The sequence below is a fragment of the Etheostoma cragini genome, chromosome 4 (genome assembly GCF_013103735.1).
Source record: "Etheostoma cragini isolate CJK2018 chromosome 4, CSU_Ecrag_1.0, whole genome shotgun sequence".
In the NCBI taxonomy this organism is placed as follows: Eukaryota; Metazoa; Chordata; class Actinopteri; order Perciformes; family Percidae; genus Etheostoma; species Etheostoma cragini.
Window position 1 is genome coordinate 14,757,981 of NC_048410.1, and position 26,156 is coordinate 14,784,136.

The window sequence follows — 26,156 nt, forward strand, 5'->3', positions numbered from 1 at the left end:
AAGGTCACTTGTGTTTGTAATTGTTTTGATTGCTAATGCATGTATTGTTCAATGTCTCAATTATACCATACTTTGTATTGCTTTGTATTGTCCATTTACATATGACATACACTTACACACACACACACACACACACACACGCATGGAAAAACACAAGGGGTAAATAAAAAAAGGAAAAATATTTCTCTCTGTTTATTTATCGGGTTTCTTAAACATGGGGTCAAGAGTACGTGAACAACTTGACAAATTATGGCTGGTTATATCAATGTAACATTCTGTGATCTTCTTCATGCAAATTTAGCTTATCTAAAATGTCTTCTGCTTTAAAACAAGGAAAAACTGGCAGATTAAAGCAAGTTCTAATTTTTTCTGTTGTCTTAACTATTTTACATGATCCGTATTATTACAGACACTATAAACAATTAGTTACAAAATAAAATATTTGAAGAAAGTAAACTATGACTGCACTGTCAACTCTTTTTTAGCAATTCCCTGCCAAAATATTGACCGCTCTACATTCTTTTCATATATGACAAAGTGCATTTTACATTCTGCAGACTGTTACATTAGCCTTCATTTCTTTTCACTCACAAAAAAAAACATATGATTTCTTACAGTACTATCATCCTTAGCACAAAATACCAGCAAAATACTTTGTTTTTACTGTTGGCATACTGTATTTCTTTCTGTTATTTCAGCACTCATTCAGAACACTATGTAAAACTGTCAGTGGCGTAATCTGCAGTGCTCTGAGCAAAGTCACCAAGCACTACCATTATTCTCATTTTCTTTTGCTGCACCACGCCGCTTATGTTTTCTGCATTAATGGATGAGAGTCTCTGTGCTACAGATAGAGATCTTTTTTCTTAATAGAGTGCTGCCTGTTGCAGAGATGTGAGCAAATTCCGTTCTGATTGGCCATGTTCTCTATGTGTTTATAAGCATCTTCTTGTTGATTTAGTCCTTACTGATGTGCAGTTCTGCTGCTAATGGTCACCTGCTGATGGTTGCTGCTATCAGAGGGAGCAGAGCTGCTGTTAGATGACTGGAGAGGCGTGTTGCTGAACCACACTCCATGGCATTTTCCTGCAGAAGACACAGTCATGGGCGATACAGACGTAGCTGTTTAGCGTATGATGTTGAATGTTAACAGAGGGGATATACTGTATGATTTTATCAGGCAAAGACAGTAGTTGATGCTAATAGATGTTAAACGTTATTGCTGAACATGGTGAGAGTTCCGTAATGTTTCGTAGACGTTGTAAACAAGAAGTTCAGCTGATTTATCTAAAGCACTTTATTTTGAGGTAAATGTGAAAGGAAACATATTGTTATTAATCCCTCATTGCAAAAGTAAACTGTGCACGTTTGGTACGACTACAGTTGAAGCAGTTAGTTGGTCTGTAAACGTTGGGTGATTATTTTACCATTGACCTTTTTTCATCCAAATAAGTTTGCTAATGTCAGGGTTTATTTAAAACCAGTGTGACTGTCTGACTACTTGCCCCGTTGGACTTCTTTTTAACAATATTGCTAACAAGGTGGATGGCATCCCCCTCACCTCCCCTCAACTCGCCTACTGCTTGTATGCAGACAAACACATACCTCAGGGTGGAAAGGATGGCATGATTCAGGCTTTTTTCTGTCCTTCTGAAACTTCAGTCTGTCACATTTAAGTGACTCGTTGTGTTCAAAGGCGTCAAGGATGTAAATAAATGAACAGAACGTGAAATTCAGCGCTTCACCAACATATACAAGTTAAATCCTATGGACAAAATTACGTTATTCTCACAAATATTCTTATAATCTACTTTCTGCATCTGTGGTACATCACAAAAGGATATACATGATCTCGATGGGATCCATGGTTACTGGAGAAGAACTGCTGCAGTCACACTTATTGTCCACAACGACCATGAAGAGGTTGCTGCTGGGAATCTGCTGTATGACAAAAGATCTGCAGCCCAAACAGAGACAGGAATTGAAATAATATAAAAGGTAGCACACCGAACATCTACTGATTAAGATGGATAGATATTGTTAGGAAAAGCGATGATTATTTTCTGATTCACAGTGTTTATGTTGGCCTGAAGCAGTACCTGATACAGCCCTCACAGTCAATGTTGCCTGTTGTTTCTTTGATGGTGCGTTCAGAGACAAAGGCAGGGTATTCTGTATCACACGGCACCATCAGGGTTTTACCCCGAGATCTTTGAGCTGAATGTGTGACAAAAGAAAGTTGATTTTAACTGCAGCATGTTAACAAAACCACAGATGAACAGAGATGGTTTGCAGTTTCCTTCTCATACTCTCTCTCTCTAACACATACAGCACATGCCGTAATGATGGTTAACTACAGTTACCTTTAACTGAAAGATCCACATTCCACCAGCTGTACAGGTTAAATTCAAGCAGAAAACTTAAGAGAAAAAACACAAAAATCATATTTAAACAAATTTTCCAATGAAAATTATGAGAACATTTGAATTAATATCATATATAATAAGGCTAAAGTTAATGAGAGAATGAATTCCTTTTTTATTCATAGCACAATATATAAGTAATAAGTAACCATTAACCATTGTATCTTGTCACTGGTTGAAATGCTGGGTTATGAAATAATATTGGTACATAGTTGATAGGATGTAATATGTAAATGCCTGTGAAATTAAGTTTTAAATGCTTATTAAAATGTATTGATTATCAACTTAAGTCTCCATCCTTTAACATGTTTTTCTTTTCAAATACTAAGTATTATTAATCAATATCCCTTTATTACCACATTGTGTACATCATACATATTTGTATTATTCTTACATGATAAGTTCAGTCAGAAGCCACTTAACAACAGTGAAGGGCTAAAAGAGAGAGAAAAGCATATTATGTTAGAATATGAAATGAAATAAAATAACGTTTGAGTTTGTTTAAATGTCGAAGTTCATTTTGAGACTGCTCTCTCCCAGCGTTCCACCAGAGAGCAAACAGCGTCAACCACAAACTCTGAGAGAAGTTTCAAGGTCTATGCAACGATGGTTTTAACTCAGGTCATAAAAAAAGATGTAACCTACAGTAGTAAACCGCAGATGATAAAAGTATTGTGTCTAATGTCTCTATCTATAAATCTATCAGCGAATGTTGTGGCTTACATCTGATAGAGTGCGTGCACTGTCGCTGCTCCCAGCGTAGTCTTTGCAAAGGGCCTGGTAATCATACAGCATGATCCTGCAACACAAACCGAGCAGCGCACGTTGTCATAGCCACATACGCAAATATGATGTTTGTAAAAACATGATTTTAAAGTCAGGTTAAATGTATCAGTTCAGGGCTCAGGGAAATGTTATGTGGTAAATCAGACCTTTTAAATGACCCCATTTGGAGAAGTTTGTTCATAACCGCACCCTCCACCTCCCCAAAGAAGAGCCCTGTCTGAGAGAGAAGTTATGTCAAAGCATACAGGCACACATACACTGGGTGGACAAAATAATAGGAACATCCAATGAAAAGACTTAGTCTTGTAGATAAGTATGTTGGGATTCAAGTTATTTTTTTGTTTCAAAACTTCACAAACTGCACCAGCAGAGAAATTGCTTTTTTTTTTTAATTTCATGGCTGCGGTTACATTAGCCATCTTGTAGAAGTCAGTGTATTACACTAACACATCTAAACATCATTGAATCTCTCTGGGATGTTCTTAAGTGCAAAATGCAAAGGCCTTCATCTATCCTATGTGGAATAAGGGCTCAGTGTTGCACTATACACATTCACGCTTGTGGGAAAAAATTTGAGCAGTTAAGGCAAAGGGGGGAATGTCTTTAGGTGTTTCCATTACTTCAACCTTTGTTTTATAGATGTAAACATACATACACAGACATGTACACCGTACCTGAGATTGCTCCTCTGTGACAAGAATGAAGCCATTGTTGTCAATGAGATAACAGTTAATGTCCTGTCAGAAGGGGAAATAAAACATTACGGTATGTGAACAAAACAACCTGGCAAAAAATTCAAAAAGTCAGATTTATGTGACTGTTCTTACCGCGTTATCACAGCTTATGCTACATTTTCCATCCAGAGCTGTACACTGAACACAAAACAAAGTCATTAAGCGTCACACCTATTCACGGAGCTGACGTTGTTGTAAAACATGCTGCAGTAGATGATGATGTGTAGCTACCTGTCTGCAGGCAGTCCAGAACTTCCTCTGAAAGAATTCAAGCTTCATCTGGATTCCCACAGCTGAGCACAAGAACAAGCACATGAGATACTGCATCATATCCAAAAGTAAGTCTAACATGCAGCTAATAATGATATGATAGATGGTTTAGAGGCTGTTACCTGCAACAATTGGAGACTTTCTATCATCGAGGAGCTGAATTGCTGTGCTGGCCAAAACCACACTCTTATTTTCTAAAGCTAGAGAGAAAGAGCAGAGAATTAACTAACAATTTCTGCTCACTAGATGGCGCCCTTTACTCAGCAAGCTGATCTGGCAGGCTCAAAGGAAACCGCAGTACCAGTCTATTTCATTACAGTAATGTCCAGTCAGAGCTTTTACTACTACTGTGATGGGAACATTTCAGGTTATGAGTGGATGCAGTCATCATTTACAGGGGAAAGGTGGTAAATGTCCCACAGATTGAAGCTGAATTCTTCATCCTCTGCGAGCAGACAGAATGTGGGCCACATTAACTGCATAAAAGCTGTAAGGGAGGTGAGCTGTGCTGCACATCCTATCAGTGGAAACCAGTAAAAACCACAACCCATAACAGAAAGAGGGAAATAGAGAAAGACTGATTAAGATATTAAAATGCTGAATGAACAAAGCAACCAGACGAACTTCCCAGAAAAATATTTATATATTTGCTAGACTTCAATAAATAAGATGTTCTTATACAACAAAGGCCTACATGTAAGATGCAGATTATTTAGTAGCAATAGGCAGATAAACATACTTTCTTTGTGCGGCACAGAAAACTTTTATTTTGAACTGCACACTTAAGCTTCTTTCTCTATCTCTGGTCTTGTTCTGCATACCTGTGCTGAAGGGTATGGAGTAGAGAAATGTGCCGGGGACCTGCTCTGCAGCTCTCTTGTACCACAGTGGGAAGTGATCAGCATTAAACACTCCCTCCTTGTCCTCAGCTGTCAGGAAATCTCTGAGGAAGCACACATAATGAAAGTGAGGCGAGGAGCAAAAGATTAGATTTATCAAGCACAATCACAGCCTCACCTCGTGCTGTAAGTATAATTAGAGCGATGTTGAGCAGCGGCACTCACTGATTGGAGAGCTGATCGGCAGGTACAAACAGGTTGGTCCTTGACAAGCCGGTGCGTGTACCCAGGAAGGCAATCTCTACTCCTTTGTCTGAGTTCCTGTGGGTATATGCAGTATAAAATACATTCTTTCTGTGGGCTTTCCATGAACACAATTTTACAATGCCACATGTAATTTGGGTTTTACTTTTAAAATGACGGTGTAGAATATTTATAAATGTATTTATGCAGTGTGAGTCAGCTCTGGTGCTCATTAAACTGATTGGTGAATAGAGGAAAGTTCTTGACGCGGCTGATGTGACTCTCAAAATACCACATTTAAAAAAGAAATACCACCATAAGACTGACAATGTTCACAATAATATGTACTGTATACTAGGACAATATAATAGGATTCAGAGTTTAAAAGGATAATTTCAAATTTCTCACAAGTTTATCTTAAAACAGCAATCACATGTCCACACAGTTTTTGTCACCGTGATTGTTTCTCCTGTTCATTCTGTCTGTGAATAAACACCCCTTCTTAATATCATGTATCTCCCAAAGTTCTCTTTGTGTTACCCTCTATCCACCAGTGCACAGCAAGGAAACTGTGTCTGGCTAAACACACAGAGATAATTTGATGCCAAAAAGGCTGCAACTTTTGGAAAACTGATTAAGCCACAAGACTAACAGTTCTTTCAATGTACATAATGTGTATGAAAGTATCATTGATGTTAAAGAGATATAGAGTTTCTGTAAACCAATGTGGGTGCCACTTTCTAAAAAGGCTTATAAAGTGTATGTAACAAATGCCTATAAATCAGTTATGCACCATTAATGAGAATCATTTTGGGTTTCCAGCTTGTAAACAGTCCCTTTGGCTGTTTTATTTTTCTACTTGATCATGACAGTTTCTTTTTACCATTTACATAGCAGATTTGATGGATTATTTTAAGGACATTTCATTCATAACTTGCAAACATTTATGATTGCTGATGACTAACACACATTTACTGATGGCTTATTTGAAAATCTTAATGACACCCATCATTAATGACTTAAAAAGTGGTACCAAAATTGTCCTTACTCCGACTTATTGAGGGCCAATCCAGTCCAGTAGGCCTCCAGTGGAGCAGTGACCACAGCATCAAATAACACCTCCTGGATCAGCTCTCTGTCACCTGCAGAGTGTTGTTTAAAAACCTAAAACACCCATCTCTTTTGTAACAATCAATTTTTTGTGTATTTCATTCACTCATATTAGAATTTGATGAGAGATAAAATAGGCTCCATGTAGTGTAGTTTATTCAGGTGTGACTCAGATGTATCTTACATCTCAGGTGTGGTCTGCGGCCCGTCATGAAGAGCTTGATGGCTTGAATCTGGGTCAGGTGACGGTGCTCGTGCTGCTCTTCTGTGTTGCAGTAAGTCCTGTAGTCCAAACACACACTGTTACATCACAGGCTTCACCGTGTGATGATCACAGAGTGATAACCTACATAACGCATGAATGCCCACACCCATAACCCCAGTGTTACCATTCATTTGCCAGGGCGACATCTGGCTGTTCCAGATCACGGAGCCCTGAAAAACACAAGTCAGTAACGCTTCAGCAATGCCAGCCTGGGTAGACCAATACAATAAGCCCTCTCAAACAAGCAAGTCAGAGTGCATCTCACTGTATTTAGGCTTTTGGCAACAAACTAAATGACAGCGTTGGAGTGACATACCGGCTCCAACTGATACATTTCCCCGGAAGAAGTACTTTCCCTGACCTCTGGAGAGAGCCACTCCAACACTGGAGATGCAGACAGAGGAGAAAATCAACATTTAACTGTAACCAAGACATTAACGGACACAAAGTGGTTTTAGGAATGTAATGAAACTTTTTTTTTTCCACCTGAATGGTGTTCCTTTGATGTCAGTGAAGTAATAGTCATTGTGCATCTTCAAGACACGGCGCTAAAAGAGCAGAAAAGAAGTGCAGATGAGATTTACACCTTGAGTCTCGAGACACGGAGGGGGCAAGCCTTATCTGATGGAGAGACATCTTTATCTGCAGCCTCACCCCTCTATCCACCGTTTTCTTCACCTCCATAGAGAAAGTCCCTGTCCTCCTGTTCACCATAGCATTGCGTAGCTGAAAGATAGAGCACACAAAAAGGCACATGGAGCAGATAAGTCAAGGCTGGATGTGGCTGGCATTTTGCAACAGTGGGATACTGAAAACAGAGCTGTACCTTGATGATTCTTAGGGTTATTTTGAAATAATAGATAGTTTACTGGACAAACTAACTAATGGACATGCAGTCAAGTAACAATGTGAAATGAAGGCATTGTGTCAGTTGCAGTCACACAATGTTGCATGCAGTACAAAGTACATCTATTGTTTCATTTTGTAGACTGAAAGATAATCTTTCTATAGAACATTGGTCTTTAGGGGTTTATCACGTACAAAATCATCTTTGTCTTCCCATTCCACCTCAGAGAGATCCACGCTGCTGTAGTTGGGCTTCCTCCTCTTCTGACTGCCCTGATACTGCACAAAGAACACAATATACACAATTTCATGATCCATTTTCTGATATTTTATTTTGACAATCCCCGGCTTAAGCATGTCTGCTACTCTAGCCTGACCCATTTGTAAAATCTGCATGTGACACACAATTTTTAAATCTACGAGCGTGACATTTAAGAAATAACTCTATTTGGAAAGGTGTCACTGTAATTTGTCTTTTGTGTTTCAATGTCAACATGAAGACTTGCTGTATGATCTTATTTATCAAGCCTTGTCATGGAGGTTTTGTTGTGTAATTATTTAACAAATCGTCTGTGAAATTAACACCACTGTCACGTAAATTAAAATGATTTAACATGATTGATAGGAAATCCAAGCTTGAGCCAGTCTACATTGATGCATTAGAGTGTACATGTTAAACTCTGCTACTGTATGTTGTCTGGTCCACAAGAAACAAGTCAATGACACAACCACAGCACATTTTAGCCACAATGAGACAAAACAACAAAGACCACCACACACGCGCACGCACACACACACACACACAAACACACACACACAGTTGCACAGAGAGGAACAGCACTAGCACTGGCACACACAGATCCAATAGCACAGCCATAGCTCCTGAGGAACCAACGGTCCCAGGGCGAGCGGCTGTGGTCTCTGCCAGCGAGTGTTAAGTTACCTCCGGGAAATCTCAGGCCGGCCAGCCCTATGAGTGGCCTTTATCCCTGCATGCATACATCAAAGGAAAAGGTGGGGATTACAGACTATACGAGCCCATTTAGCCTCCTAACTAGATAACACATTTGTCTCTGTGTGCCCTCAATAATGGAGGCTTTCAGTTCATCATTTCCGTTATGTTTACAATTGCATGGACAAAACAAAAAGAAAAACATGGTAAAGTCAGGGAAAGCTGTGAGACTGTTCTGGTGTAAAAGTAAAAGTAAAGTAAAGTAAAAGAGTTACCAAAGGCCTGAGGTCTGGATGTGTCAGGACGTAGCCATTGTTTGTGATAGCAAATGCGTACCCATGGATTCCTAACTAGAGACAAAACGTGAGATACAGAGAAGAAAACAAAAACAAAACATATTAATACATTTTTTTTTTTCAAAGCAAAAGTAAAAGAAGATCACAGCTGATTCTACCATATGTTTAGGGATGAGCTTCATCAGCTCTTGCAGAGGGATGTCTGTTCCTACGACCCCCAACAGGATACCCTGGTTCTTCTGCATGAAGAGATTCAAAACACACATACACACATTTAGAGGAAATATGCATGAATATTAATAAGCAGTGGTGGAAGAAGTACTCAGATCCAACTACCAATACCACAGTGCAAAAATACTCCATTACAAGCAAAAGTCCTGAATTCAAAATCCTACTTGAGTAAGTACAGAAGTATTTTTCAGAAGTAGTTCTCGTTACATAACAAAATGGCCCCGTCACTGATGTTATTGTTTATTGGAAAATTTCTAATTCATCAATCTGTAAGCATTTAATGTCAATGGGTTGCTAGTTTCAACCCCTTCATATACTGTAAGGTAGTTCAGTCAAAAAGTTAAAAATAAAACGTTAGCGTAAATCAAATACGTAATAACTTTCTAGATTTTTCTCCATACTCTACGTTTTGTAAAATATTTAATAACTGTACCTCTTTGGGCCTTGGAGAGTTATTTATTGAAACCAGATGAGAAGTTTAGAGGGGAAATGTCTCTTAGTTGGAACTGCTAACAACTAAAAGACATCTGAAATGTGACAATAAGGCCCAGCAAGATTTATTTTTTCACAAGCCAAAAAAGTTGGAAGCCATTCATTTATTCTTTTACAATGTATTCAATTTAATAATCTTTGCATGTCTTTTTTATTTAAAAGAAACTTTCGATGTAAATATGCATATGTCATGTAAATGTAGGAGTAAAAAGTACAATATAGAATGTAGTGGCGTAGAAAGTAGCAAAGAGGGACATACTCAAGTAAAGTATGTTAAAATTGTATTTAAATACAGTTGTTGAAGCCATTTCTATGGAAATAATCTTTCGAGTTTATTTTTGTAATAGCTGACAAAACCTGTGTTGAAAATAGAATAGCACTCACAACAGTTTTTGAGTAAATGGACTTATTTCTACCGCCATGTGAGTAACTGACTCACTCACTTACCGTTTCATTCTTTGTGCTGAAGACAGGCATGGCTACTGTAGTCATCAGACTTGGGCCTGCTTTGTTTTTCAACTGAAATAAAGAGGAATTTCTGTTTGTTGAATGCTGCTATTTCTGCCGAGCAAGCCCATTGAGAGTGGAGTCACTGTGTTCTCTGATCAGGTTAAATACATTTAAACTGTATTTTTATACCTCCAGAACAAAGATTGTATAGTTTTTCCTTTTGTTACTGCAGCAACTACTACAGAAGAAATGCTATTAATGATGTTAAAACAGTAATTTCATTCATAAACAAAACGTCATCTAGACTCAATCATAAAATAATGTAAAATTTAAAAGAAAAACAACAGCTGCCATGGAAATGTTAATCAAAGTGTGTGAGTACTAACAAAAGTGTGTACACAGAGTGTAGTGCAGTAATTTCCCCATTGGGGACTAATAAACAAATTATATTATATATTATTTCTATTAATGTTACCGGGTGAAAGAGCACTTGACTTCTGACACTGTTTTCACACAGTACAGTAGCTAATTACCAGTGAAGAGGCAGCCTAATTGACATGAAATTCAATTTAAAATGTCCAAATATTAAAGAAAGAGCATGGTTTATTCAACAGGGTATAACAGCTTCAGGACTTGACAATAATGAAGTCAAACGTGGCTACAAATTCAGCAGTAGGGAACACAAACAACAGACTGAATCTGCATCCACATTCCTGCAGAATCATACAGGATCCTGGTCGCGGCCTTTCAGTTGTCAAACCAGAACCGAGTGAGTCTCACGTGGGGTCAGTTCAGAAGGATGAAGGCTGACATTATTAAGCACATGAGCGCTGTGAAAGTAGGTCTGCTATTCCCTCACCTCGTGAGTCGACACAGCTGAATGTGCCTATGTCCCTGTTTTTTGAGTGTGTGTTTGTGTGTGTGTGTGTGCGTGCGTTTATGTGTGCGTGCGTGCCTGCATGCGTGCGTGGTTGTTGTTCATTTGTGTAAATGCATGCATATACAGCAAACGAGCCGTGAACTGCAGTGTGTACTATCTAGCTTGACAAAATGAAGAATGGTGGGTCCTTAAATTCATCACACAATGGAAGTAGAAACTGGACTGCCTCAGTCCACACGCACGCAAGCAAGCAAGCACGCACGCATGCATGCACGCACACGCGCAGACACACAAACACACACACACATACACACACAAACACACACACAAACACACACGCAAACACACACACACAGGTCAGGTATAGCCACACATGCCTAGCCACATTCCCCCCACCCCTCTCCCTTTCTTGGTCTCCCCTCCAATGTCAGTTTTATTATGGGCTTTAGGAGATAAAATGCAATGATCCACAGAATGATGAATGGTGTGTCTGAGGCTGAGATACAAGAGCACACACTCCAGAGGACAATCTCCCAACCCTTCTGTGTGAGTGTGAGTGAGTGTGTGTGTGTGTGTGTGTATTTGTGTGTGTGTGTGTGTGTGTGTGTGTGTGTGTCTATTTTTGAGTGTATGCATCCTCATTGTAGAGAATAAATGCTCCTCTACTGCCCCTGCCCCTCCGAGATCCTCTCCTCACTTTAAACTTCCTAAGAAAATTAAAAATCGTAATGTTGAAAAGTAGGGGCAATAAGCAGCTATTTAACCTCTCAAGTCACTTCTTTATACAACATGAATCAAATTTGAGTCCCAGTGGAAACCTTTCATAACCTGCCAGTGATGTCCTTTCTGATGATAGTTCACAACTACTTTACAGCATCTGTTCAATTCTTTTATGATAAGACAACACATTATTTTTATTAACATGATTCTACCTGTGAGCATGCAAACATCACATGTAGATATTTACCTTATGAGCCTGGGAAAGCTGAAATGAAAGAAAAGACACATAAAGATTGAATTGTTCAGTGGATTAAAGCCTTCACGTTGTACATTGACTTTGTGGACGCAGATGTACGATGGGGGGGGGGGGGGGGGGGGGGGGGGGGGGGGGGGGGGGGGGGGGGGGGGGGGGGGGGGGGGGGGGGGGGGGGGGGGGCTGCAGATTAATGAACCTCATAATGAGGAATCATTCCAGCATCATGAAGAGTAATGAGGAGATAGCAGACCCACATGTGTGCATGCTTACTGTACGACACAAGAATGGACAAAATAATGGATCCTACCACTGTCAGAAACTACAGCCCCTAAAAGTAAAATCATATACTCACACCTATACAAATGTAAATTGGGAATGAGAACTAATAACTTGAAATAAAGCACTGTAACACACTCACAGCACTGTCCACGTAAGCTTCAGTCCACACTGTGTCGTGCTCGTGGTCAATAACCTTTGGGCGGCTCATGACGTGAAGATACCTCATCACGTTCTCCTGGACGTCTGCTAAGGTGGAGATCTGACTGAAATATCCTGCAATTAAACACATATTAACCTAAAATGAGGCACAGCATACATAATGTGTAGTCCTACATACATACATACATACTGCCTATTTAAGACAACACATACAAATATGTAAAACTGATATCCAGTGGTAAAAAAGAAGTAGATGATCAGCAATGTTTAGTCCTGCATCTGAAACTTAAACAAAGTACAATCAGAAAATTGGGCTGTAGCCAGGATTTTAGAAATACTGAAGTCATGTGTCCAAGTTTCCCCAAAGCACTTACTCCTTAACAACATTTTGTAATTTGCTGCTAATTTCCCTGACATTACTGCAATGCACTGAACAACTCTGGAAACAGGTTTCCAGTGGTTCAGTTTACACTGACACAGGAGTCACTTGACTTATGTCAGCTCCTGCTGTTGCTGACAATGCGTCATATTGGACATGTAAGGTTATTGCAGATTGGGGGGTCTGTATGAGGTAGGAATTTTGGGGCTTTCCTTTTTTCAGTTCTCCTAACTGTAACTTTCCCTTCCAGAGGGCACTCATCCAGAGCGTTGACACGTGCGAGCCATCAGCAGCGAGCAGCCAAGGGGGAGACACTCTGACAGGAAGAGGGATTAGAGAAGATTGACCTCTGACCCCCCCCCCCAAGTGCCACTTCATTGCCTTTTGGCAGAAAGAGTCTGAGCCAGCACACACACACACACACACACACACACACACACACACACACACACACACACACACACAATATAATATATGCACACACGGCCAAACCACACAGAGGCCCTCACATCCTCGACCATCATCACGTTACTCCACAGGAGCACCACATCAGCCTGTAATCTACACTCTCTTGGGAAGTGTTTGTCAAAAAGTCCCAAACCTTTGTTGGCACAAGCCATCCATTTGAGGTTATCAGCAAATGCAGATTCTCGTCCAATCAGGTATGGGAATATTCGTACCTGTGCAGAGGACACATAGATGTTGACATTTTCAAAGATAGGATTGAAAAAACATGCAAAGTGTTCTTAGGACTTTTTTTCATGTCCTGATTCTATCAGGCTTTGAAGCAAAAAGTATAATGCATGTTTTTACATCCTCATGTGAAAGTACTGAGCATTAAGCTGCTTTTCCAGCTTTTTCATTCTTTACCTTTTTCAGTCCATCTTTGTCAGTAAGTTATGGCTTTCTTTTAAGTTTCTCTGCAGTTCATCTTTTTTTTATTTTGTAGAGCATGAGGGCATGTTCCACTGTCCTTTTAAAGAACGCTGTGTGACACTTTGCCAAACCTGCAAGGCTCATTGGCTCCAGATGCTTTGCTAAGCATGAAGCATATAGAAAACAGTGAATGGCTGCCATATAGCAGCCTCGAGGGTGTATGAGGGGGGATGGGGTCTCCTGCCAAATATTCTGCCGAACACTGCCAACACACATATGCTTGATAGGATTCAACAACCGCCCCAGAGCTGTTGTTTTATAGCTTTCTGAGTGGCACAGAAGTCCATTCCATTTCAATTACGTTTTGGTCTTACAATGGAAGGCTAACAAAATATTTTAAAACCATTGTTGAGTTCAGGAATAAAAGTGGGGAAAGCACAGCAGTGAAGGGACGAAGACCAGAGCCTTTTGAGACTGAGCTGCTTGCACTGTACACACTTGCCCTTGAAAGCAATTTATGCCCCATGTTTTATTCTATGTGGGGGGAAATATTGCTCTGTACTGCCTCCACATGTTGAAAATCATCATATTGACATGGGTTGTAGATTACAGAGTTATGAGTGGTGATGAAGTAAGAAACCAATTCTTCATAACGCCAAGACAGGAGCTCCAGCTGGCATGAAGTATTAAAATGTACATCTATCCCAACTGGAAAAAAGTGCAGATCAAGCAGAATGTTTTCTAAAAGGACATGGTGAACATTGAACATTAGGCACTGTGAGGAACAGCGGAGAAAGGGAAAGGAATGAAGAGAGAGACGCACCTTTCTTTCTGGCCAATTGTACTTCTCAAAAACGTCGTCATACATTTCAGTCGCCCCGTCAGTCACAAGCATTATGGCCTGGCTGCACAGGCTGCCATGCCCAGTCTGATTAAACTGCAGAAAGAGAGAACACACATGACGATATAAATTCACAAAACATGTACAGATGATATACAGTATGGATTGTTATTTAAATATTAAACAAACAGAGCTGTCTGTTTTCCACTGTATATGATGATGATGATGATGATGTCTATTGTGGAGTGTGGTACACTTTATTGTGATGCCAGAAGACGCATTGCAGTAATTAAGTGGTTCATTGACCTGTAACATAGAGATAAAGGAGATGTAGTAACACGATCACACAGGATAAAAACTGCTGAACACCGCTATTCTCAAATTAAACAGGCCGAGCAGGAGGCCTCTCTTGAGAAAATCATCTGACAACCATATTTTGGGGGGTCTTTAAATGTCTTATTGGCTGGGCACTTGTGACACAATAAACAAATGTCTAATATTGGAAAATATTTGATTTACAGAGGAGGAAAGAGGTTGGTGGCCTCTCAGTTCCCCAAATTATTTTTGGTTCTTTGTGTTAAGACCCCACCTTACCTGGTTCAACCCAGATACGGCTGTTTGCTGGTGTACCTTAGAAAATGCTATGACAGAGCCTTGGTCACTCCATGATGTTCTTTTTGCCAATATCTCTAACAAACAGTGCCAGCTATGCTTTACATCACCTTGTTAAAACTTGGAGATTGGCTGAAATATACTGCCATATAGCTTGTAACTGGCACATGGGTTCTCCATTATTCAACAATACAGCACTCCTGATTGGTTAGAGGCCTGTAACACATCCACAGTGGGAACAGTTGTTGTCTAAAAGACATTTTCAGCAAGGTTGGCTTGTTACCCTTTTCTGACTTACAAAACGCAATAAATCTACCACGTTCCTCTTTTTTCTTTTACCTTCAATTAAGATCAGCACTCAAAGCTATCCGGAAATTATTTACAGTGGCAATCGCCTAGGTCCACTAAAGCAATCGCCGGCCCTGCTTCTCACTTCTAACTGTGCGTGTCTTAGGTCCCTTTTGTCTTATGCTGTTTGTGTGTTTTTCTGTGTCGGTTTCGGTGTATTTTTTTTAAAACTGCATACCTCGTTCTTGCTGTTGTGTTTTTGTTGTGTCTCCCTCCTTCTCGTATTTCCTCTCCTTTAGGAGTGAAACATTTGACTGCAGGGAGGTGCACTGTGCCTTCTTCTGTGTGTAGTGCACTTTTCTATATGTTGTCATCTAGATCAATGTTTTGTTCAGTTAAATAATCAAAAAACATAATGATAACACAATATATATATATATATATAATTGTAATCTATGATTTTCATGTTCAATTATATAAATATAAATAAATAACTCTATATTAAGATAGTCAGCCACAAGATTTTGATATAATGAAATGTTAGTTATGTTGCTGATAATAGACTATTTTCAAAAGAAAGATTTTCACTTGAGCTGTTATTAATGACATTAACGACGGCTCTGTTCAATTACATGTCCTAGTAATCAGTGACAGTTAGCCAGCATGCACAGTACCAGGACCTTAAAAACTGAAGCAGCTAAATGGAAATCAACCATCCTTAATTAAATTATTTACACCTGTGCTTTAAGATGTCAAAATGGCTTCTGTGCAAGAGGCAGTCCAGTGTGTTACATCCCTCCTGCTGTGAGTGGGCTCTCTTCATCAAGCTCAAGGGGCAACTGGCTGATAATGGAGGGTTGCAGCTCATCCAGCTTCCCTGGGCTAAAGTACATGCGATTAACCTCCTCCTTTTCTTTCTTCCTTTAGCGAGTGTCCATCCTGGATCTGTTTCTTTTCCTTTATACAACACCTCTAAAATGTATTGCTGATTTAAGCATCCTTTTTTTTATGTTTAGTTTAATAAATTACGTTGTTTTAATATAGCTCTTAAGGCAACTCTGCATTCTCTGATCCAGAGGAGATTTTCAGTCAGAGAGTGTCAAAGTCATTATCAAAGGCTGATGAGCATCTGTCCTTTAGATAAGCCTTGGTTTGAATGTATAAAATAACATTTCTTTCAGTATTGAAAGTAAATAGGAATTAGTAAATCTAAATGTTAATGATCAAAGACATAATCAATAACAGGAATCATGAAGTAGTTGATGGGGATACAATCTAATCTACCCCAAGCCTTAGTTGTTTGAGAGATAAATCAATGATCTTGATCCATCACAATCCATCAAGGGGATGTTGGAGATATTTTATTACACGTTTTGTCATTCTCTCATATCGTCCGCTTGTAAGAGGGTGAGACATTGCTTTTTTGTATCTCAACACTGCTCTTATGAAAATGGTGCAGTGCTCTTCAAGTGAAGCAACTTCCATTTTGATTTGTTCTACGATAGGCTGTATTCTGACTTCAGTGGCACTGGTGTAACAATGCAATTCAGTAGTAGGCTACTGGCTACCTGATTACCATATTCATTGCAGGGCTTTAATTAATCTGACAAATGCAGAGGTAAAAGCTGCAGTCCCTCAGCTTCAGCGATGCAGCCAAAGCTCGCCTGAATACAGGGAGATAAAAGGAGTGCGGCGTGGCTCCTGGCCTTATCTGCTTTGTGTTCCAATCAGCCACGTTATTAATCATCGACATTAATTAGAGCCATTAATCACGATTCCGAATAGATGCGTCTGTGTTTGGAGGGCGGAACAGGGATAGCGCTGGAGCGTTTCGACAGGCGACACACCTCCCAAACGCTTAAATATATATGAATGGAGTGTGCTACTTCTCATGATTAGCTGAGAACATCAGGGTTGTACTCGAACACTTCCTGTCACTGAAATTAAATGTGGCTTGTAAAATTAAAGTTTTCCAATTGTTCTAAACAAGTGGAGCCCTTCAGTTAAATGAAAACAAAGTACACTTGTGATATCTGTGCACAAATACATTATTGTTCCGTCAAATGAATCAATAAATAAATGGATTATTTTAGGATAACTCATGAATTGTAACAGCATTGTCAGTGAAAAATAATTGAACTGTTCTGCTTTGTCATACATCATTTTAGTGGAATACAGACTGGGATGATTTTTGTTTTCACAGCATCACTATTAAACTGACAGTCACAGATAGAGAGAGGTTTACTGTACTGGAACTTACATCACTCAGGATTGTGAACGCTTCAGCCAGGGCGACACCAAGCAGCCCAATCCCTTTGGCAAACAGCTTGTCCAGATGTTCGCGGAAATGCTAACAGATAACGATAAAAGTGGAAAAGAAAGATTTTAAACATTAATCACAGGAATTAACCTGATACTGACATTCATTACATGTCAGTTTGATTGCGACTCACGTCTTTATTGGTTCTGTCGGCTCGGATCAGCGTGCCATTCAGACAAGGCTCCACATAGTGGATCTCCTGATTATACTGTGGAAATGCAAATTACAGATTCATATTTTTCATGGAAGACTGAGCTCCAGTTATCTGAAATACTTAAGTAAAAACTAGTTTGTTAAGATAATAGACAGGAATAGACATGCATATGGGACATAAACTGTAAATGAACACAAACTGAAAAAGGTTGAACTAAAACTTACGGCAATGATGTTGAAGAAGTCGTCCTCTCCAAGTGTATCTAATATGGAGGACACAGTCTGCCTGGCTATGGTCAGCCTCAGTCCTTTCATGCTTCCACTAACATCAACTAAGATCACAACATCTTTCGGAGATGTTGCTGCCTGAATGTACCTGAAATATGCAAATATGTTAATTTACACGTTTTGATACCTTGTTACAAGATAAAAAATTAAAAAAAACTCAATAGCAATACATTTTGTCTAGTATGTAGTTTAAGTATGTATTTAAAATTCCAAAACAAAGAAACAGATGGAAACGAGCATTGGACAAAAAGACATGCATCTGGCGGAATTTCCTGTGGGACCGGTGCAATTCCGGAAGTGGAATGTTGTGGATATAGACTAAGTATGTAGAGGCTTACCACTTCCTGTTTCTACAGTCAAAGCCAATGACACCATGTTCATCTGGATGCCACTTTACTCCTGTGAATTAGAAGGAATAGGAAGTCAATTAAAGTGCTCATAATATGGTCATTTTCGGATTCATAATTGTATTTAGAGGTTGTACTACACATTGCTGCAGCTCTTCTGTTCACCCTGTGTGCTATCTCTTTCAGCAACAGAGTGAGACATCACACTTCTGTTCCATTTTTGTTGTGAATTCACATACACAGTACCTAGGTAAGGACTACCAGCCAGTCAGAAGCACAGTATGAGGGTGTGCCACACAAGCAGCTAGGCGAGCATTACAACCAGAGGTTTCAGTACAAATACAAATACAAATACTTTGTTACCTTTACTTTCAAATGCAGGGTATCCATACTTTAGTGAAGTAATTATTGTACAGCAGACTTTTTACTTCTGTTCCTAACATTTTTACGAAAGTATCTGTACTTTCTACTTGTTTTTATTCCTGCTTATCATAGAGTTAACAACATTGGAATCAATATCTGCTGACAGTTGGTGGGTAGTTTGCTCACATTGCTAACACTGTTCCAAATCTGATAAAACCGCACACACACAGTCATGATGAAGCAGATTTTAAATTCTTAAAGCTGTAGTTTCTGTCTCCCCTATGAGGAATTCTAAGTAAGAAGAAGACAACAACACTGTCGGCACATCCACATGATAGAAGCCTTCCGTGTTCGTGCGCGCGCCCCCACCCCTTCTCCATGCAGTTGCTAGTATCCAAGGAGGACACAGAGGATGAAAAAAACATGATTCTTCAGCAGAGGTAATCATCTTCACTTGAGCTTCTGCGTGGATTCACTGGAAGACACAATCTTTGTAGCCACTTGCACAGAAGCCATGTTTGCAGCCTCCATAGCCATACTAAGAAATACAGATAGAGTTGTGTGGAGCTCATAGTCTTAATTAGCTCTGTAGCAACTAATTTGGCATTGGTAATGGACGCTCATTAATTTCAAAAAGTTACACACTTAAACTTTAATAAATATTCACAGAATCTTTTTTTAAAGTGCATGCATATTAATAATTTAGGAAAATATTTCATATTTGAGGGGTTTTAACATTAAAGTTGATCAAAGCTGGATTTTCAAATAACATGTTAATGATAAATACATTAGTAAAAGGGTGTCACAAAACACCGGTGAAAGAAATCTCTTTTTTTATAAATTACTCCTAATACATTAAACATACAGAGTCCATATCTGTATTAGAATATCATCAGCTGTATCTCATCTCTGTAGCTTCACTCCAGCACTGCAGTGAGCCGACCGCCTGTTTCATGTCATTGTAACGGTCTGATAAGTTCAGTTGGATCCAGCAGCCGTGCTCAGTATGACTGCAGACCTACACCACCAAAATCTGATTAATTACAGCCTGCATAGATGCATCCTCTCCGATGGTCTGTAAAATTACAACATTAGCCAAATTACCCTTTTAGTAGTTCTAAATCATTTGTTCTGATTTTTTTTGTGCGCTGATGGCTGATGGCTCCCTTGAGACAAGCCTTTCTTTTCCACACACACACACACACACACGGACCGACAGAGTGACAGCACTCACCAGGGTACTGTCTGAAGAAACCCTTGGCGCTCCCAAAGTATTGCCAGATTAGTGTTGGGTCTCTTTCAAAATTATCTACAAATACTTTATTCAGCGCCTCGGACCAGTACACTCCGTTCACTATGTCAGGATCTGAGGAGGGAGAGAAAGAAAAGTAAATTAAATGGTGATAACAGTAATCAACCTGCTCACCGTTGCCGAGTGCACGGTTGACTTTTGTCCCTTATTGACTCCCCTGAAGGAGTTACAATGCCTGTGACAAAATCATCCCCTCCCCTCCTCCTGCTGGATGAGCCTGCCTTTGTGCTGTGAACAGAGAGTTATGGGGAGTCCATTATAACCAAACAAAAGCAGCCCTGGCAATACACAGGAAGTGACACACTTCGTTAAAAAGCTAGAAGCGTCTGAAAAGCTAACATATGACAAACATCTTTCCCACACCCCCACCCGGCAATCTTTCCAGTCTCTTTGAGAGGTTTGCAGTGGCTTTCCCTTTATGCCGGGACTGTTATTGATCCCTCAACTCCACTTCTCCCAGCCTGTGACACTGATACAGCTTCAGCTACCATTTCTCATTTTCACCACTTACTTTCCTCCCTTCTCTTCTCCTCCCCATTAATCAGCTCACAGTAGGTAAATAACACTCACATAATCCTTGCATGCAGGCTGAGCTCTCACCTTTGTTGTACATGTTGGTGGGCACCTGCACCACACTGAGGCTCAGGTTGACTGATAGGTTATTGAAGTGGTCGTTGGGCTCCAGGAGGAACTCTCCTCCCAGCTCTACGTTATTGCCTTCCTCGTCCACTTCATTGATCAGTACGGCGTTGAAATACTCATACTGAGAAAAAGAGTGAATACTCACATTTTTAATAGCAGTGGTGATAGTAATTCTTAAAGTATAGGTTCACATTTTACAAATCTATCTCAAAACAATACTCACATTCCCATATGTATTTTAAAAAGTGTGTTTCTTGTTGTAATCATTCCTCCTGTCACTTATGGCCATCTCTTTCATTTCAATGTAAGTGATGGGGGAGAAACTCCACAGTCCTCGGGCTGTGCAAAAAGTGCATTCTAAAGTTTAGTTGACGACAAAATCTGAGCAGTCTGAATTGTCTGAGTATCTTCCAAAGGTTACAGTGTCGTTAGTATAAATTCTCTCCGCTGACAGTGTTGCTGCGGCAGATGGATAATACCACAAAGTTGGAATCTGGGACTGGTATTGTCCCCCATCTCTTCATGGCCAGTATAGACAGGAAGAACACTTACAGCAACCAAAAACTGTTTCAGTTTGCATATAGGAATTTAAGTATTTTTCACAGATTATTGATCAAATGTACAATAACATGTGCTTGTTTCTACATCTGTCCTAGCATTAAGCTGCTATTAATGTCACAGAGAGGTTGGCAAAATAAAACAAGTGTCACAATAAAAACAGAAAAATAATGTGTAAATGGTTGCAAAATACATGATGGCTTCTCACAATGTGGAAAATATTACATTATGTTTTTTACATTTTAGCTTAGTGTTTCAATGTTCTTAGTGTATCAAAATGTGCAACCATTATAATTGTCACTAGTCACTGAGGTATAACCAGGCCCTGGACGGGCAAAGAGGACATTATGACAGCCAGTGAAAGGTCTGTCCTCTCTAAAGTGAAACCCAACAGTTTGTCTGTCCTGCCCTTCACCGAGAAGAAAGACTATCCTGTCTGAGCGGCCTCTCTGTGGCCTGTGGTCCTTATTGGCTGCAATAAGAGAGAGAGAGAGAAATAGAGAAAAAGAGAGAGAGAGAGATAGAGAAATAGATAAAAAAAGAGAGAGAGAGAGAGAGAGAAATAGAGAAAAAGAGAGAGTGAGAGAGAAATAGAGAGAGAGAAAAGAGAGAGAGAGGGGGAGAGATGGGTGATGGACTCTACAGCATCACACTCTAGGGAGGCCGCGCGGGCATCACCATCAAACAGTCCCTGACAGCTCATACCACGCCTGAGCAGCTCTCTGACGAGCTGCGGCAGGGCGGGGGTGGTGAAGGGGGGGGGGGGGGGGGGGGGGGGGGGGGGGGGGGGGGGGGGGGGGGGGGGGGGGGGGGGGGGGGGTTGCTGCAGAGGGGTAGCAGCAGGGGAGATAAAACCTGCACCCTCAGCAGAAGTTATAGTGCTGTAGAGAGGCACGTTAACCACCAGGGTTATTACTGTAGAGCAGGCCATGGGACACTGAGACGCCCCGCTGACTCTACACCACTGCAGTTAGCTGTAGGCCCTGCTGCAGAGATCTGGCGACTTACTGTGTACCCACACTCCAATATCTGGAGATTGTGGGTCCCAATAAGCACTGACGGTTTAACAGGCCTACTACTGCCGTTGTAACAACTAACAGCTTCATAGAGTCAAAACTAATTTGCTCAGAAACTTCCCTGATGTTACAGATCACATTGTTCAACTAGACGTGTTGTTTATGATAAGTTACAGTAATGTGTGATCAATGCAATCCATTCAGAATTTGAGCCAAATACACTGTATGCTTTACTATATGAATCAAATAGAGATTTATTCTGTAACTGTGTTGTAGGGGCAAACTGTTTTTTAAAGGATCCTTTGAAGCTATCATTACACCAGCCAAAATCATGTGGATTTTAACATTTAAAAAAATGCATCTCTTCCTTTCATTTTAATTTGAGCATGTTAAAAATATGAAATACAAACTAAACAAGGATTCTTAAATGAAACAATGTGTTTTACTTTTTTACATATGCTTCAAATATTTCAGGGGCAATCACAACTTAGGAATTTCAGCCTTTAACTCGACAGCAGTCAGATTAAAGAAGCCTTTAAGGCACACAAAGAGCATTTAATGAAAATTGCTGAAGTTGTTTAGCTGTTTAATTATTTTTTAAATGTTCCTGATTTACAAAATCGATTAGAAGTTTTTTCATAGCTTACATAGATGTTTAACGTTGAAAGCAAAAGCTTTCTTAGCAAACATTAAACCAAAGACACTTCCCAGTAATACAATTTCAAAGAGTCAAGTTTCTGTTGCTTCATCAGACCTGATCTGCACAACCTTGAACCATGGACCAAGCTCGGGTCAATGCAAAACACCCGACTGCCCTAACACAAAGAAGCCAAGATAAGAGCAGACGGCTTATCTCATTGTGGTCAGTGAAATGGTGCGTGAAGAATGTGCAGTGTCAGGGGAGGCGAGGCGAGGCTGACTAAATGATGCCACAAGGAATAATATCATGACATCACATCATTATCACAGGTGGATATTGAATTTTCCTTATTATTTTTTATGGCCTTTAAGATGAAATCTCTATGGTAGGCCTGTGCTATATGTCAATTGCCTGAATATAAAGCATGCAAATAGCTTGAACTTATCAAAAGTATACAAAAAGTAGTTTTCATTTAATTTATAAAAGCACATAAACGCTTAATAGAGATGGATATATGTCTATGGCAAACTATAAAAAGAAAGCCAATGAAACTATCATAAAATCATAACAAGTTTACAAAATTACTATTTAAATATTTCAGCAAAAATAATATAAAGAATTAAATGAATGCCTGGTGTTGTGTGTATTGGTGCAGTCTGTTTGATTTAAGGATTACTAGTTTGAAAGAGATACCAAACTGTCTAGGAAGAAAATGGAAACCTTGTCTTCTTACAGAAATAATAGCCCAAATATGATAATTTAACCAAAAAATATCTAAGGAACCGACTTTCATAGCATACATACAGTACATCCTTTAGTAACATGTGTTTTTGGAAGAAATCTGTATTAGAGGGCCAAAGCCATGTTAAAGTCTAGAGAAAAAATATGTGAAGGGACAATGGTAAAAACAAATAGATTTGTTTTCCCTTTACTATTAGAATAGCAGTCGTATTTTTTATTGAAAATGTTTAAAAAGTAGGCTACGATCTAGTTGTCTTGTTCTGGCTGTGTGAACAGCGAAGAAAGGAGCAGGGAGCAAGGCGATTGAAATCTATTCGTATGATGTAAATGCTACTATTAACTGTAAAGTGCTGCCGTTATTTCTGTGGTTTGTTGCTCGAGTGGGTTTCCAATCTGGAGCCACGAAAGTGAAACAATGCGCGCCGCGCAAAAGAGTTTCATTTATCTTTGTCCACTGGACACACACAGGGAGAGAGAGGGAGAGAGAGAAAGAGAGAGAGAGAACTAACAAACGACAGAAATACTGCATTCCCTCTGCAGACACCGACGAAGCTCAGTGCGACCTAGAAATCCGCAGTGAGAGCCGCTAAATAATGTCCTGAACAGAGTCTGAGCATGTGAGCGTAAAACACGATTTAAACTACAAACGACGCAAGCCGACTTCTCTCTCCCATTTTTCTCACAAATAGACAACATCGGGACATTGAATCTCTAATTCCCCATAGTGTTACAGTTATTCGGTTACTGTACTGAACCCAAAGGCGCTGCAGCAGGCCTACAGACATCTCTTGAGCTACGCTTTCACAATCGGTGTGACTTATGACAGCAAGTCGCTGCAGCCTTCTGTGTGTGCGGCATTGCTTATCAAAAGAAGCGATATGTATCAAACCGCAGACAGGACATCAGTGCGAAGGACGATGCCAACGCAATTAAAGACTTTTAGGGCCTATTACCCTTCTCTCACCTTGCAGCCGCTCCTCCCCAGCTCACCGAAAAATGATTCATTCTGGTCTAACACAATGACACACCACATTTTTTTAATAATTACGCTCCTCTTTTCTTTTCTATTATGTTCATTTCTTTTCTTTGGTCCGGGACAAACCTCACCTGCAGGTCGGGATTATCCTCATGCTGATGGTGCGCTTCTTCTGCTGCCTCCACCAGCCGCTGAGAGGAGAGAAAAAACGTTGGTTAATAAGAATAGAGCTACATGCAATGTTGCTTAACATGATAAACGAGGAAATTCCTATTCCATCAGGAAATACACACCATTCTTTGAGATTTCCCCAAAGCCTTCTAAGTCATTCCCAGAAGTTTTTTTCTACACCCCGCTGCTCGCTGTACGGCTCAAACTTGCTGTTAGCGCATTACTCCGCCACTCCTATTTTCAAACCTCAACACATGTCATTCCATTGAAGAGCAACATGATCGAGGACCATTGCCAGGCTTTAGATTCATGTTAGGGAAATCCATGTCCAACTTTTGTTTTGAATTTTAATAATGAAATAGGATGACAGAACTGTAAGTGTCTCCCTCCGTTGGAATCCTTGTGGTATTTTGGAAAACTATATGCATAAAATGTAGGGCACTACTGTGGAGTGCAGCTGTGAAATGATTGATGGAGACAGGAGCAGGATTTCATGCCGTGTATAGCAGCGATAGCTTCTGTAATAATTTGATTCTGGAAAAAGTGCTAGCTCTGTGTTTTCGGGGTAAACGCCACCTAAACGTCACGGTCACTCTCGCCCTCGGAGCCAAGCAGGTAATTAACATCCGTCACATGTGTCAAAATAACCGCCATATAAACACAACTGGGGCGGTGGTGACCAAATTCAATTGACCTCATGGTGAGATATCATGTCGTCAGCAGCTAATAAAAAAAACACCTTGAAATAAATATTATGTTCTCTAATTTCCCTTCTTGTGAAATGTACCTGACAACCGACCTCCACCGCTTCACTGAGGTCACTGCATCGTTTATAAGCTCTGATTTGATTAGGATTAGGATTGATCACACCTGTGCTGGTTAACAACGGCCAAATGTGTGCCTTGTATTGTTTAAAAAAAAACACAGTAATATGTTGATGCATCTCAAGGAACCAAATTATATTAAATTAAATTAAGCGCTTCACTATTCGTGTAAATTACAGGCTGAACTGTCATAAATTGTCCTACACGGGATCAGGCGGGAGGAGATAAACGTTATCAATACCCAGCAGTCCCTGCGAGGTGCAGCATTAAAATGGTTACAAGCTCCTCTGCGCCGAGGTCGCAGACAGGCTGCTGCTGTGAGGCTGAAGACAGCTCAGGCCTCCACCCTAATACATACATACAATACAGCCTTACATGCAAGACCATATTCCACACGGACCATTTACGTTAAGTACAGATTGGGTCTTTGAGCAGTAGTCTGCTTTCCAAGTTACTAATCTGCTCAGTTTAGGGACTGTACAAAGGCCTATGGTGGTGGGGAGGTGGGCTACGAAACCAAGACCCTCTCCTCGTATTTGTTCATATTTTCTTTGAACCCTAAGAAACATTGCCTCTAA

The 26,156-nt window shown here is 40.0% G+C and overlaps 1 protein-coding gene across 4 annotated transcripts in view; it reads right to left on the reverse strand.

Moving 5' to 3' along the window:
• Positions 1-179: 179 nt before the first annotated feature.
• The window catches only part of cacna2d3 (calcium channel, voltage dependent, alpha2/delta subunit 3), a 31,870-nt gene continuing 5,893 nt past the window's right edge, over positions 180-26,156 (reverse strand). For 2 of the 4 annotated variants that reach the window (XM_034870219.1, XM_034870217.1), the window contains 35 exons: positions 24,715-24,774; positions 20,611-20,773; positions 19,933-20,064; positions 18,327-18,387; positions 17,926-18,076; positions 17,681-17,755; positions 17,488-17,577; positions 14,310-14,423; positions 13,212-13,290; positions 12,212-12,345; positions 11,785-11,802; positions 9,935-10,006; positions 8,923-9,003; positions 8,744-8,818; positions 7,712-7,795; positions 7,325-7,396; positions 7,157-7,218; positions 6,987-7,054; positions 6,795-6,840; positions 6,590-6,687; positions 6,344-6,437; positions 5,278-5,373; positions 5,035-5,156; positions 4,336-4,413; positions 4,175-4,236; positions 4,037-4,081; positions 3,884-3,946; positions 3,356-3,426; positions 3,147-3,222; positions 2,818-2,858; positions 2,364-2,419; positions 2,100-2,217; positions 1,845-1,957; positions 1,606-1,688; positions 180-1,086 (listed from right to left, as the gene is read on the reverse strand). In XM_034870219.1, coding sequence (XP_034726110.1) covers positions 994-1,086; positions 1,606-1,688; positions 1,845-1,957; positions 2,100-2,217; positions 2,364-2,419; positions 2,818-2,858; positions 3,147-3,222; positions 3,356-3,426; positions 3,884-3,946; positions 4,037-4,081; positions 4,175-4,236; positions 4,336-4,413; positions 5,035-5,156; positions 5,278-5,373; positions 6,344-6,437; positions 6,590-6,687; positions 6,795-6,840; positions 6,987-7,054; positions 7,157-7,218; positions 7,325-7,396; positions 7,712-7,795; positions 8,744-8,818; positions 8,923-9,003; positions 9,935-10,006; positions 11,785-11,802; positions 12,212-12,345; positions 13,212-13,290; positions 14,310-14,423; positions 17,488-17,577; positions 17,681-17,755; positions 17,926-18,076; positions 18,327-18,387; positions 19,933-20,064; positions 20,611-20,773; positions 24,715-24,774 — 2,946 coding nt within the window. In that variant the 3' untranslated portion in view covers positions 180-993. Of the gene's footprint in view, positions 1,087-1,605; positions 1,689-1,844; positions 1,958-2,099; positions 2,218-2,363; positions 2,420-2,817; positions 2,859-3,146; positions 3,223-3,355; positions 3,427-3,883; positions 3,947-4,036; positions 4,082-4,174; positions 4,237-4,335; positions 4,414-5,034; positions 5,157-5,277; positions 5,374-6,343; positions 6,438-6,589; positions 6,688-6,794; positions 6,841-6,986; positions 7,055-7,156; positions 7,219-7,324; positions 7,397-7,711; positions 7,796-8,743; positions 8,819-8,922; positions 9,004-9,934; positions 10,007-11,784; positions 11,803-12,211; positions 12,346-13,211; positions 13,291-14,309; positions 14,424-17,487; positions 17,578-17,680; positions 17,756-17,925; positions 18,077-18,326; positions 18,388-19,932; positions 20,065-20,610; positions 20,774-24,714; positions 24,775-26,156 lie in introns of those variants that run through there. The other 2 variants (XM_034870218.1, XR_004656448.1) reach the window with 2 other exon arrangements.